This window comes from Euprymna scolopes, chromosome 21 (assembly GCF_053919585.1).
Source record: "Euprymna scolopes isolate OS-2025 chromosome 21, ASM5391958v1, whole genome shotgun sequence".
Classification (NCBI taxonomy): Eukaryota; Metazoa; Mollusca; class Cephalopoda; order Sepiida; family Sepiolidae; genus Euprymna; species Euprymna scolopes.
In genome coordinates, this window is record NC_136502.1 from 42,652,303 (window position 1) to 42,667,798 (window position 15,496).

The following is a 15,496-nucleotide window of genomic DNA, read 5'->3' on the forward strand; positions in this document are numbered from 1 at the left end:
CCCGAGTGTTCCTGATTTGAGTCACCGAACGAACGGCCAGTTAGTACTGACGTTAAATAAACATTTTCACTCCTTCGCCTTTTGGTGCTAAGAATGGATTTAAGTTTTCTTCAAATAAATAAATGACTATATATATATATTGGGTTACATTTGGGGGGTACAAAAATTGGTTAAAGGGAAAATTATTCCCAACTCGCATTTAGGTAAAAATGTACTTTCCTATATATAATTGAATTCATTCAAAAAGTATCGCAAAACAAAAACAAATAATATCTACATAAAAAAAACGCCATTGCTTCAGTCGTGCGAGATAGCCTAGCGGTAGGGGGTTATGGTTCTTACCATGAGGTTCCGGTTTTGAATCTCGCTAGATTCAACCACTCTGATGAGTCGTCGACGACGGAACACGTGTCAGTGGATAATTATATTTTTAAAATAATACATATGCCGCTCCCCATTTGGGGGTACTAAGATTGGTTAAAGGGAAAAGTATTCCCAACTCGCATTTAGGTAAAAATGCACTTTCGTATAAATTATTGAATTCATTCAAAGAGTATTGCAAAACAAAAAACAAATAACACACAAATATATATGACTACTCGTAACCCGTTGGGTCAGTATGTTATATTAGCTATGGCATTCATGTATGAGCATGACACTTGTGACGTTAAGAAAATAGTTTTTTTTTGACATAACAGAAACATTTTTATGAAAGTATATTAAAATGAAAAATCACGGACGAATCAATAAAATATGAAAAAAAATCCTCCCTATTCGTGTAAAGTTACCTATTTTTCCGAATAATTGCTCAAAAATCGAAAATTAAACATGATTTCCCCACGAATCGAACGCCGACGAAAGTCATTTAGCAGCAAAAACGCACATGAACCTACCGATGAAAAATATAAGAATGAAAAACCCATATTGGAATCCTTCAGCCAAGTTATAGAAACTTAAAATCTAAAAAAAAAAATAATTAATAAAACCTGAAGCAAAAAAATAAAACCTAAATAAATAAAATAAAATAAAACTAATAATGAAACAGATTAGTAAATATATCAACAAATTCACCGTTCTCACACAACTATTTTGTATCTAGAAATGTAAACAAAAAATAAAAAAGAAAGACGGAAAGAAAGAAGGGAAGGAAAAGGGACGGATAGAGAGTAGCAGTAGTAGTAGTAGTAGTAGTAGTAGTCTTGGCTTTACTACAATTGTTCTTATGTTTGTCAACGGGTTAAAGTTGTTTAGTTGTAAGAAAATAGCGACAGTATAGTTGTAATAAAGAATAGTTGCAAAACACCCCCCTCTTCCCATGTTAAATAATAATTTCCAAATAATAACGTTAATATTTCAGAGCCTAGGTCAAAATCTGCAAAAGAAGCGATTTGTGTTTATTTGTTTACGTTGTTATGGGTTAATGTTTATGCGCGCATGCGCAACCGGATGTCGTAAACCGGAAAGTGAGTTACATCACTCGTTACAAGGTCATTTGAGTTTTATAATTATATATATATATATATAGTTATATATATATATATATATATATATGTATATATATATATATATATATATATATATATATATATATATATATAAACTAGCTTATACTCATCCTAGGACGGGTATAAGCAATAAATATAGGAATAGTTTTAAATTTTAATCATTTTTGTTAAATTTTACAAAGACAATAATGTGCGCACGTTACTCGCTCTCTTCCTAGAATATATATTCCATTATTAAGAATATGCGCCGCTCCTTTTAAAATTCATAGATAGATAGATAGATAGATAGATAGATAGATAGATAACTTATACAATGCCATAGTATTTGATCGACTCAGTTCAGATTTATTTACACCGTTCATAATCGTAGAAACAGCGCAGATGTAATGATACTGCAATAAGTTACGAACAATGACGGCCAAAAAAAGTGTTCGGTTTTGGGCGTTGCATTTGCTAAAATGTGAACCTCCCCCTCCCCCAAAAAAAAACAATAAGACAACACTTATTTAGTGGGATATGAGGCTGTACATGTCACAAATCTGAAAGATTGTTTATTTCTTTTCCTGTCACATGATAGGCCAGCCTCTCCCGAAAAAGGTTACCTCACGGGGAAACGCCGCTGCTGCTGCCGCCGCCGCTGCTGCTGCTGCTGCTGCTGCCGCTGCTGCTGCTGCCGATGGTGATGATGGTTATAATCCTGCTGATGATAATGAGGATGGAAAAATGGCAGTCACGGGAAAACGCCAACCAACGACTTGTCAGATTTGCTTTATAGACTTTCGGAATTCCAAATGACACATTCCGAAATAAAAGATTCTTTTATTATAAATGATGCTTTTTTTTGGGGGGGGGTTCTATTGATTTGTTTACGTAAAGTGTCTTCTCGTTTAGTTTTCTCTCCATTATTGCTGATTCGAATCGTTTTGGCTTGTATCAACAACGAAGGGGAAAAGAAAAAGAAAAATGAAGAAAATATTGCACACCCATCTTTGTCAGTCCGCGAATAACTCTCTAATGAGAATAATGGTTGATATTTTATTACATAAACAAATCCGCTTCGTATCGCAATACTCCATTTCATCTGCGATTTTTTTTTCTTAGTTTTGAGTTTTTGTTTTATCTCTTTTCGCATAAAGATGGCTTCCAATGCAAAAAAGGGTAAGACCTGTACGATTAATGTAATTTATACGAAAGACACTTTGGAATGTAAGCTCTTCGCTCAAATCGTTACCGTCTCAGTCTTACTGCATATCTTTATGAAATTCTTCTTTAGACTTGATATGATACTAGTTTTCTGACATTCATCAATTCCGTCTATTCATTCTTCACAAAGTTAGGTATGTGTGTGCGTGTGTGTGTACGTCATCACATATTATGTATCTAACACTATTTATATAAAGTTAAGTATGTTTATGCGGAGCAAGAGTCCCCAATTTTTAATTTCTTCTATATAATTTTACATATGTAATCCCCATGTATCGCTTTATTGCATGTCAGTATTTTTTTAATTTTGAAATTGCTATGAAACGTAGAGAAGTGAAATTTGGTATAACACTGGAAGAGCATAACAAGATGCCTTATTTCCCTGATTTTTGTGGAATTTGAACAAGTATTTCGAAAATCATGCTAATGTTTTTATTTTCTGATAATTTTAAGTCTGTATCACTTTATTGCAAGTCTCCCAAAATGCCTAGAAAGGGTCGATTGACAGCTAGTGAAAGAGAACATGTCGTTGAAGGCCTTCCAGAAGGTGTATCGCTCGTAGATCTAGCCAAGGTGCTCGGAAGAGATCGAAGAACATTCTCGCCATTCGATAAAAATCCAAACATCAAACGAAGGAACGACAGAAACACGAAGTCAGTTTCTGCTCGTGATGTTAGAAAAATTTGCCATCAACTTATCAAGAAGCCAGGTAGCAACAATGCTGCTATATTTGACAAGGCTGGAATAGCTTTCTTCTCCAGAAAGACGCGCTTCAATGTCTTAAACGAAATTGCAAGAAGCATTAAGCCCGTAGCAAGACCTGTTATAAACCAAACTCATCAGGAAAAACGTTTGGATTAGGTTCGGAAATACATAAAAACCGGCTTTGAAAATGCTCTTTTCATTGATGAAACCAAAGCAACCCTTGATGGACCAGATTGGTTGGCCAAAGATTGGAGTCCTCTTTGATTCCGTCGTTAACGGGGAGGCGGAGGTGGAAGTGCCAGGTGCCACACTGTAAAGCCAGTTTTATATTTTATTGGTCTTCTGACAAAGGAGGGTGGACCTGTAAATTCACCCTTGTCCGTTCGTCCGTTCGTTTGTCTGCGCTTTTCTCAAAAACTACGCCTTGGAATTTTTTAAATTTTGCACAAACATTGAACATGATATGAGTAAAAACGTAACAGAACGGATTTTCCGTGAAAACTCCGGTTGCTCCCCTAAGGTTACCTTTCGGGTTAAAATGGCTAAAATTGACACTTTTGTGCTTATTAAAAAAAAAATGATTTCTTGGGTTTTTATAAAACTTTCTGAAAAGTTGTAACTAACTGATTTCTATATAATTTTATTTGTCTATACTTCACGATAACTCTTGAGTGTGTCCCAGGAGCTCTGTTAGGGCTAATAAATATACTCCGTTTTGGAGACTATTTTACCATGTTTGTCCAAAAGTTTCTGTGTATGTCTATTTAGCAGTTTTGCATGGTGCTGAACTCAAATTTAAATATGTTAATATCTTGGGGACTTTTGAGACTAAACGGTGGGCATGATGGACTTTTTTATTTATTTATTTATTTATGCATGGTGCAGAACTCAAATTGACATATGTTAAGGCCTAAAACTCCGCCGTTTGTTCATTTTCACTATGATTTGATATCCTCTGGAGAATTTGAGGCTAAATGGGGAGGGGGCAAATGCTGAACTTAGCGATTTTTTATACCTCGTTCATTGTGCATCCACGGGGAACCATGCACGTTTCACTTGTATTTAAATGAGCATTTGTCATCATGGCTTGACGACCTTCCATTGGTGCGTCACCGCAAATTGATTTTTTTAGCACGACAATGCGGCATCCCACTCAGCCAAGGCTACGACATCTTACCTTAAGTAATTAGACATTAATAGAGAAAATTTGATGACATGGCCACCTTGTTCTCCAGACATAAACCTGATTGAGCAGCTCTGGACAAATATAAAGATGAATGTTTATGAAGAAGATGTTCAATTTTCATCGAAAGATGAACTTTGGACGAAGATTTTGAACGTTATCTATAGCATCACATCATCTCAAACCCGCCAATTGACATCATCATTTGACAAGAGGCTATTCAAAATAATTTTGAAGCATGGGAGTTATGTTGATAAATAAATATTTCTTTAAATAAAACAATGTGAAATTCGTTTGTGTTTTTGGTTAATATTGTTACTGGATATGTTCTTAATTTCATATAAATAGAAATATGAAGTTAGGATATTGTTTTATTGTCGAAAATATACATTTTTAGATACTTGCAAAAAAAGTGATACACACTTAAAATTACCAGAAAATTGAAAAATTAGCATAATTTTTAAAATATTTGTTCAAATTTCACAAAAATCAGGGAAACAAGGCATCTTGTTATGCTCTTCCAGTGTTATACCAAATTTAATTTCTCTGCGTTTCATAGCAATTTCAGAATTAAAAAATATTAACCTGTAATAAAAGCGATACACAAGTTTTTACACAGTTTTGATTATATATATATATATATATATATATATATATGTCTATATATATATATGTCTATATATATATATACATATGTCTATATATAACAATATTCAAAAGTAAAAACCATTGAATTTAACGAGGTTATTGGTAGTATTCAATAAAAAGAGCAGCTATTATTTTATTCAATTTAGGTGAACAAAAGTAAGAATATTGTTTTATTACGGAAAAAATACATTTTTAGACACTTACAATAAAGTGATACACACATTTAAATTACCAGAAAATAGAAAAAAGTCACTTTTCTGCGTTTCATAGCAATTTCAAAATTAAAAAAATATAGACCTGCAATAAAGCGATATATATATGTGTGTGTGTGTGTGTGTGTGTGTGTGTGTGTGTGTGTGTGTGTGTGTGTGTGTGTATGTGTGTGTGTGTGCGTGTATGTATGTATGTATATATATATATATATGTATATATATATATATATATATATATATATATATATATATGAAAACTAGTGGCTACACATATGCAAATATGTTTTAGTGACCACCCTGCTAGGAAAAATCACGGAGATATTCTTGGCCTGGAGATGGCCTGATGATGTGATTTTCCCGAGCAGGATGGTCACTGAAACATATTTGCATATGTGTAGCCACTAGTTTTTATATTCAACATATTCATATTGCTCTGTCTAAACATTGAGCACTCTTTGGTTCACACATTTTGGTTTTGTGTTTGTTTAAATAACTAAACAATACTGCCAATTATATATATATATATATATATATATATATATATATATATATATATATATATAAATCGTATATCAGGTTATCCTATAATTCAGGCTTCAGATATTCGAAAGTAGGAACTAATGAATTCAACGAGGTGTATGATAGCGCTCGACAACAAAAGCAAAAATATATCTTTATTAAAAAGTTAAACAGTTACATCTGTTTGTAACGACCAAATGTAACTAAAAATAGAAATAAAAATAAAAAAAACTCTTTTTATAAAAAAATTAATTATTGGGAAATAATGAAACAACGAGATCTAATTTAGGAACTCAACGAATGGGATATAAAAAAAAACTTTTTAAATGGTTTAGGGTTTTCTGTGAAAACTATTCATGACTGTTCTTAAATAAAGATACGAAAATTAGGCGATATATTAATATTTAAATGGGCTTTTCCGTAACTACAGCAAAGGTAAATGTTTCTCACATGCTTTTCCCGTTAAGGGAATTTTTCTTTTTTCTTTCTCTTCAAAAATGCATTATTGTCAAAAGTGTGTTTATTCATAAAGTCTGAAGAAATACTGGTTTTGGAAAATTTTTCAAACGATATAATGTTTGAAATTGTTCGACTGGACATGGAAACAATTGTAACGTAAAATGAAATACACTTTTTGTTGCCATCAACACCTTTTTGAAGTCTTGATTTTGCTTTCATAGTATATTAATGCTCAATTATGAAATATGATAATTTTGTAACTTACTCCTTAAGTCCGCTCTTTTTGGCTTAAAACTCATTGGTATATGAAAACTTACAGAATTACACGAACTCAGTATATTACATATAAGTCTATATATATAAATATATATATATATATATATATATATATATATATATATATATATATATATATATATATATATATGCACATAAAGTTATGAACAGTACATAAAGCCCGACCAAAGTTGGGCTGAACTGCTAGTATATCTATAAAAGTGAAATTTTGACATGGTGAAGGATTTGTTTTTCATATTATATATATTATAAATATTTGGATATTGTTGTTCATTAATGTCTGTTGCTATATTAACAAATATTGAGCTTCTAAACAAAAATAATTGATATACAAAAGAGTGAAATCTAATTGAAAAAACATATTTTACCAAAACAGCATATATATATATATATATATATATATATATATATATATATATATTTCTATATATATATATATATTTCTATATATATATATATATATATATATATTTCTTGTTCTCTCTCTCTCTCTCTCTCTATATATATATATATATATATATATATATATATATATATATATATATATATATATTTAGTAATGTGATTGATAATTAGCTCTAGGATATTTACCTGTCGAGCTTATTATATATCTAAATTACCACGAGCACTTTTTCTTTCCTGTATCTTAATTAAACTAGTAATTTCACTATTACATTAAAATACACTCTGCTCTTTAGACTATTGTTCTAATCTCCTTTAAATTATATATATATATATATATATATATATATATATATATATATATATATATAATGAAAATTACAATTGAATTTACCAAAATGATCCAAGATGGTAAAATTAAAGTAAATTATAAATATTAAAGAATTAATGTTTATAAAATTATCTCAGCCAGATATAAAACCTCGATAAAACCAAATAGGAAATAGAGCTTATAATAGGAGCAAACAGTTAATAAAATATGTTTAAAAACACTTTGAAATGAGTTAAAAACATATTTAATCTGAAAAGGAAACACTAGATAAATGGATAGTCCTTAATCCGCGGAGTTTCGAAGAAATACTCTCCTTCTCATCAAAGTTGTTAGTTGAGACAGATCATTAGTACCGTCGGTTTCAAGCCCGATAATAAGGCCCGTTTAAGGTATTCTTATCAAGCTCTCTTCAGCCAATATTCGTCTATTTTATAACCGGAAGTGTGAAGTATATATACCTCGCGAGTTCACGTTTAAATCTCGTTTTGTTAAATCCCCCTCCCCTTTTTTTATCGGGTGATGTAATACCTAATTTTAAACTTTGAATTATTTAAATTTAAGATCTAATTTCGAAAAAAATTTTCCTTATATAAATCTATTTTAATTTGAACCCAAATTAATTTAAAAATCTCTTTTCTTATGTATAAAAAAAACTTAAAATATATATTGGTATCGGTTAAAAACTTAAAATTTTGTTTAATTATATCGAATTACGTTTAAAAATTTCCAAAAATACGTTTAAAGTTTAAAAAAATATATTTTTAATTATATCGAATCACGTTAAAAATTTCGAAATACGTTTAAAAAATATTTTTTTAGAAATCCAAATCTTTCAAGGTTTGGGGAAGTGAGTATTTATCTATCCTTAATGATTTCCCTAGTATATTAACATTATTATATTTTTTCTATAGTTTTAAATTCGAAATAGATTGTAAATTACATTTATAAAGTATAATTTAAAAATGTATTAACTGTTTACTCATATATATATATATATATATATATATATATATATATATATATATATATATATATATCAAACCGTGCATATTTCTGAAAACAGCAACATCGAAAAAACACTTTACTAATCAACATTGTTATCCTCGTTTCTAATTTAGAAAATTTGTTAGAACACAACATATCTATTCTCGAACACTTGCAATAACCCTTATCCCTGAGTGGCTTCCGGGCCTTGATAAGTGGTGATCTCTGTGTAAAAAAAAGCACTTACAAACATAAACTTCATATACTAGAAGCGTTTCTAATTAAAGCAACAAAAATAAATAAATAATAAAACAAATTCCAATAACTGCGATAACATTTTTAAATGCCTTTAAAAAGAAATATGAATATTTAATATGTTTAACAACATATAGTTTACTGACGAAAAAAGAAACACTTCTATAAATATTTACTCATGATACAACGCTGTATAACATGTATGAGGTAAGACCGGGTATCCACAAATCTAAACAATGGGAGAATCCTTAGACAATGACTTCCAGACCGTAGTGAAATGGAACCGTAAATGGTTGATAACATTCAATGCTAGTAAAACTAGACTGCTCTCCTTAACAATAAGACTCTCCAACAACCGATATCCATGGCAAATAACACCCTAGCTGAGAATTCTTCCTTCAAACTCCTCGGCTTAACGTTCTCAGGCAATATGAACTGGAGCAAATCCATTGAGGACATTGCTAAGGCTGCTGCAAAGAAGATGGCTTCCCTCTATAGTTCTAGAAGACTACTAACACATAATAGTACCTCTACAAAGTCACCATTCGACTCTTCATGGAGTATTGTTGCCACATCAGGTCTGGTGCATCTACCGCTAGTCTTTCCTTTTTGGATAGGGTCCCAAAAAAAGTCTTCAATCTAATAGATCCTGCTTTGTCAACTAAGCTTCAACCCCTGTCCCATCGCCACAAAGTTGCATTTCTGTGTCTGTTTTGCAAATATTTTTTTATTGAATGTGCTCTGATGACGTACATATACTCGACAAACCCACTTAGGAACAAAATTGCACCCCTTCATTGTTGAAGTCCCTAAATGACAGAAAGCTTTCTATTCTAATAGATTTTTTTCCTCAAAGATTTAGATATTGGAATTCCCTTTCTGCTGCTTGTATTGATATGCAGAAGTTCAAATGTAACGTAACAAGTGTCAATTATTTATTCATGTTTTATAATTTCCTAATAGATGAATAGTTTCCTTTCATTATTACGCTCAATTCTATTTATGCATGGTTTCTATAGGCTCCCTCAGTCTTTGACAGACTATGGATACCCACGAAAGTGTATGTACAGGACGACTTGAAACAAATGCCGAGATAAGCGGAGAGTATATACAGCGCCTGGTAATCCCAAATGGTCACCCATCTGGTACTAACTAGGCTCAACGTTGCTTAACTTCGGTGATATGACGAGAATCGGCGTGTCAACGCGATTATGCCGTATAATAGTTTCTATATTCTGCGTAATTGCATGAAATTTAAGATGAAAACGTTCTAACACACGATATATATATATATATATATATATATATATATATATATATATATACTAGCTGTACCCTGCCACGCGTTGCAGTGGCTCAATTTGGTGTAATGGAAAAATTTAATAAAAGAGAAAATGCATGTTTCTTATATTAGTACAGCAATCTACTGCAAAAAGTGAAAAAGAAGGCGAAACTGAAAAAAATGGTACTCTTGCAGAATTTGATCTGGATCCTCGAGAGTTTCTGTCAATCATTCATGTTTTGGACTTGACCAACAATCAGTGGATGAAGCCGAACGTAGCAAAAATGTTGAAACGCTAAATGCTTTTTTTTTTGTTGTTGTTTTAAAAAATGTGAGTTAGTAATTAATATTTGGTTGATGGTGGGGGGAGGGGGGTTACTATACACAGATTCGAAAAAGTCGTCCAAAAACAAATAAATGAAAGCAAAGGTAAGGTAATTTACGTTTCTACCTAATTGGATAATTGTTTAGTGTTTTTATGTAATGTAAAATGTTTAATTGGCTCAAAAAACAGAAATGGTCGCGAATTCTGTTGAATACGTTAAGTTTGGGAAAGTAAGTTGAAAGCTAAAAACTATACAAAACAGTGTCTGAAACTCACCGAACATGTTACCATGACATAGGCTGGCATAATCGGTAGGTTTCTGACAGTATTTTGTATAGTTTTTTTTAGTTTTAACTCACTTTCTCTAACTTAAAGTAATCAACAGTGTCCACCACCATTTGTAGCTTTCAAATACACCAATAAACACTGTTTTTCGAGCCGACTAAACGTTACATTAAATGAAAAGGGTTTATATTACTAAACACAGATACAAAGAAGATGTCAAAAAATAAATATATAACAAATAAATGTTATCAAAGGCAAGAAAAGTAAGTGTTCTACCTAACTGGATAAGATTTTAGTGTTTTTATGTAATGTATAATCGGTTCAAAAACATTCAATGTTTATCGGCATATCTGAAAAATACAAATGGCGGCAGACTGTATCGAACACGTTAAGTTTGGGGAAATTTTGGGAAAATGAGTTTAAACTAAAAAACTATACAAAATACTGTTAGGAACTCACTCAATATATGTTACCATGATGTAGGCTGGCATATAATTGGTGGTTTTAAACTTTTGCTCGATACAGGTGACGACTTTTAAAAATCCCTTTTAGTGATTTCCTGGTTTGAGGATATTTGTACAACTAAACGGTAAATCTGCTCCAAAAAATCCGGTATTATTTTATTTTAAGGCTCGTTTCACGTTCATATATAACGAAATATTTTATTGTAGATTTCGGTGTGCTAAAAACGAATCTGCAAACCGTTTACGTAGCAAAAAAAAAGTTTTCATGACATTCATGAAATTACTTTTTCGAAAAGTGGGTGATCACTTTTCAATGTAAATTTAACAGAACGAGCACCCACTTTCTGGCCACCTGAGAGAGGGGCATTTTTCTGTTTCTTGGCTAAAAAGTTTTTTGTTTGATTTCTTTTGCATGGTAATAACCCCTGAACTCTGGGACTATTTTCCATTTAACAGCCGTAGCCTTCGTTTACGCTATGCGTAAGCATAAACGAAAGCTGTTTAGCCAATAAACATGGGAAAAAATCCCCCCTCTCTCAGGTGGCTAGAAAGTGGGTGCTCATTTTAAGTTAAATTTACATGGAAAAGTGATCGTCACTTTTTCGAAAAAGTAATTTCTTCATATCATAAAAACTATTTTTTGCGACGGAAACGGTTTGCAGATTCGTTTTTAGCACACCAAAAATCCGTGGGAAAATAGTTTTCAATAAAAACAGCAAATGAATTCGATAGAAAAAAATGGATGCTATTTTTTTTCTTTCTGGCTAAAAAGTCTTTTTGTTTGATTTCTTTTGCATGATATTAACCCCTGAACTCTGGGACTATTTTCCATTTTACAGACGTAGCCTTTGTTTATGCTATGCGTGAGCATAAACGAAAACTGTTAAATATGCATTCGCGTACCAAACTGCCTTGTCAAAAAAACCTTTAAGCCAATAAACACGAAAATAAATGCCCCTTCCTCAGGTGGCCAGAAAGTGGGTGCTCATTTTAAGTTAAATTTAGATGGAAAAGTGATCACCCACTTTTCGAAAAAAAAAATTCTTCAGATCATGAAAACTATTTTATTACTCATTGGGCGTTGAGTTCCATGGCGACCCGCAGAATTATTTAATGGTCGTTCCCTTAGTACCCTCCTAGTCAAGGCTAACGCATGCGCACGTAACATTTTTTATTTATTTACTTACGTGGTGGAGTTTCTATACTGATAGGTTTTTTGAAATTTTTTCACTGGATTATTATTGATTGAACACTAACCAGATTATGAAAAAAAATTGAAAAAAAAAAATCATTTCAACATTTGAAAGGGGTACTCACTTTTTAGTTACCACGTTCTGGTAAATCGGTCACTTTTTATTTAATTTTTTTTTCTAAATACGGAAGTGTCTTCGGGAGATATAAAATGGTCGCATGTTGACGAAGCAATGTATCGGGAGGCGTACGCCGTACGGGATTAAAAATTATCGGTAAATTTTTAGATTAGGTCCACCTCCTCAATTTTCTTTTAAATGACGACTTGAAATGGTTTTCGACTATGCTGAATACGAAAATCGCATCGAAATTTTGCAGAAATAAGTAGTTATCAAGATATAAAAAGTTGTATTATGCATTGTAATCTTTGGCGGCCATCTTTTTTACGTGTGTGTATTTGTTTATGGCGCGTGTGCACGTAAAAAGATGGCCGCCGAAGAATACAATGCATAATACAACTATTTATTTCCGCAAAATTTCAATGCAATTTGCGTGTTCAGCATACTCGGAAACCTATAAATGTCGTCATTGAAAGGAAAAATGTGGAGGTGGACCTAATCTAAAAAAATACCAAATTATTAAACATTTCTCCAGCATGTTAGTGAAATTTATAATACTTTAAAAAAATTAAAAAGAAACAAAACAAAAACAATTTAAAAAAAAAAACACAAACTGACTAAATAAGTAAAAAAAAAAAATAATTAAAAATCTCGAAACTTTATTTTCATGAAAACAATAAAAAAAAGTCCTGTTCTCTCTATTTTTTTTCTTTGAGAAACAAATATATTTCTGACTTACAAATGCGGTAGAGACTCATTATTTTTACTTTCTATGGTTTTGATATACCGCGTTTTTATTGCTTACAAAATGGGTGACTGATTTATCAGAACGTTGTAACTAAAAAGTGAGCACCACTTTCAAATGTCGAAATAATGATTTCTTTTTTACATTTTTTTATAATCTGTTTAATTAGTGTCCAATCAATAATAATCCAGTGAAAAAAATTCCAAAAACCTATAAGCATAGAAATTAAGCATGGGAGTAATGGTTGTACAACAACGTCGCCTTTCGCACTTTTACAAACTTTTTTTAAAAAAAAGTAACTAAACCATTTATTGATAATTTGTCACGTGTACAAACATTTATTTATTTACGTAGGCTTAACTCCTTTCATGAATAAGAAAAGTTTTACTCTTTAAGAATAATAAAAGGAAAAAGTTACTGAACATTTATAAAAGGACTTCTTTTCATGAAGGCCAGAGGAATAGTTGGCCGAAAATTCGTGAAACAACAACTAATAAAGATGAGAATAATAGTCCGCAATAAATAAAAATGGTGCTAATGCAGAGAGCGATCCGCGCTATTTTTTAAATCATATTTCCACGTTTAAATAAAGTTTTACGATATGTTTTTTTTTATTTATTCAATTGTAAGGTTAAAGTACAGAATAGGTACAAAACATCCTTACTTCCCCATGTTAAGAATGACTTTTTAAATAATAACATTATTTCAGCACGGACCACTCTCTGCATGAGTAATCTTATATAGAAAAACAAAAAAAAAAACTCAAAAGCAAGCAACAAACTTTTTTTGGGGCCTTATATAATAAAGAAAAGATGTGTAAATTAAAAAATTTGGAAGATAAACAAATGAAATATGTTTTTTTTTGTTTTTTTTTTTACTTATCGAGTTAACAGAAAATGAAACCTTTCGTCAATTCGTGGCTGTGAAATGAATCGAACCGGAAGTTCAGTTTTATCAACAGAACAGATTCGCAGAAACGGTTAAAAAAATATATTTATTTTATTTAATATTTTAATTTTAATTAGGTAAATTTATTTTAATAACATAAAAACATACCTCGACTCTAAAAATGGGTTGTCTGAAAATTTCAAATAAATTGGTAACGTAGAAATATGGTTTTATTCTTTTAGAACGAACCAACTTTACATTTATATATATATATAGATATATATTATTTACTATAATAATTACTAAACAGACACTAGTGTTTCATCCTTTCGGGAATCATCAGTGCAGGGTGTCACGATTAACACCGGTCGAGAGATTCGAACCCGGCAACGAAGCAATCTCTGACTCCATTAGCCAGAACCAAATCCATTCGGCCACCGTTAACCGTGAGAAATATCGTTGAAGTTTAAACATTTATTTTTTTAAATGTCTTTAACGTCTGTCAGAGTGATCTAATCATTATATGATGATCTGGCATGCGAGTTAAATTCACCGACTTTTATTCAACTGTAAAGTGCTTAACGATAAGAAACGAGTTTCTTAAAGGGGCTGACATAATTATTTACTATAATAATTATTAAATACTTACTGACACTAGTGTATATATATATATATATATTATTTTAAAGTGTTTTTTATTCAATAAGTCTGAAGAAAGGCTGTTCTTGTGAAAATTTTTAAACGACATGTTTGAATTTGTCCGAATAGTCTTGAAACAATTGTAACTAACGATGAAATACACTATTTGTTGTTAATAACCCATTCTTAGAAGTCTTGGTTTTTGTTAAAACAATATTCACAGCTCATCAGTGCGGCTAGACAGGGAACTGCCTCAAGCTAGGATCAAAACCGACCGCCCAAGTGACAGTCAAGGCTTCTCACATTGCGCTATACGGCTGCTGCTGCTGTATGGGTAATGAATAAACGATGTTTTGACATCATCCAAATGCCTCCGCTCGATTTGTTTACACAAAGAGCGTCGCTTAATACGCTAATGGCAGTTTGTATATCACTTCCCGATATGCTCAACCCAAGATAGGAGCATTATAGTTATCCATATACAGTACTGTTTCGCTGCTTCACAGCTCATCAGTGCGGCTAGACAGGCAACATATATATATATATATATATATATATATATATATATATATATATATATATATATATAAGTAATTTTGTCGGTGTGTGTGCGATGAGTATCTCTTAACTTCCTCTCTGAATATTTGGTCTAGCGAGTTGAAATTTGATATATAGGATATTTGGACTTGCAGCACACTTTCGATTTAGTTTTTAGCCGGTAAAATAGTTCCTAATAGTTTTCAAAATTGCATGAAAAACATTGGGTCGACTATACCCGTTTTCTTTTTCTTGCGCGTGCGCTAATTAAAAGTTATAAGGTAAACAACGTTTTTTTTTTTTTTTGTAGTTTTCGTA

At 31.5% G+C, this 15,496-nt stretch overlaps 1 protein-coding gene across 1 annotated transcript in view; it reads left to right on the top strand.

The window, feature by feature from the left end:
- LOC145243007 (uncharacterized) overlaps positions 1-2,291 on the top strand; it is an 87,142-nt gene extending 84,851 nt beyond the window's left edge. The window contains exon 2 of the mRNA XM_080106128.1: positions 2,083-2,291. Coding sequence (XP_079962254.1) covers positions 2,083-2,280 — 198 coding nt within the window. The 3' untranslated portion in view covers positions 2,281-2,291. The remainder of the gene's footprint in view (positions 1-2,082) is intronic.
- The last annotated feature ends 13,205 nt before the right edge of the window (positions 2,292-15,496 follow it).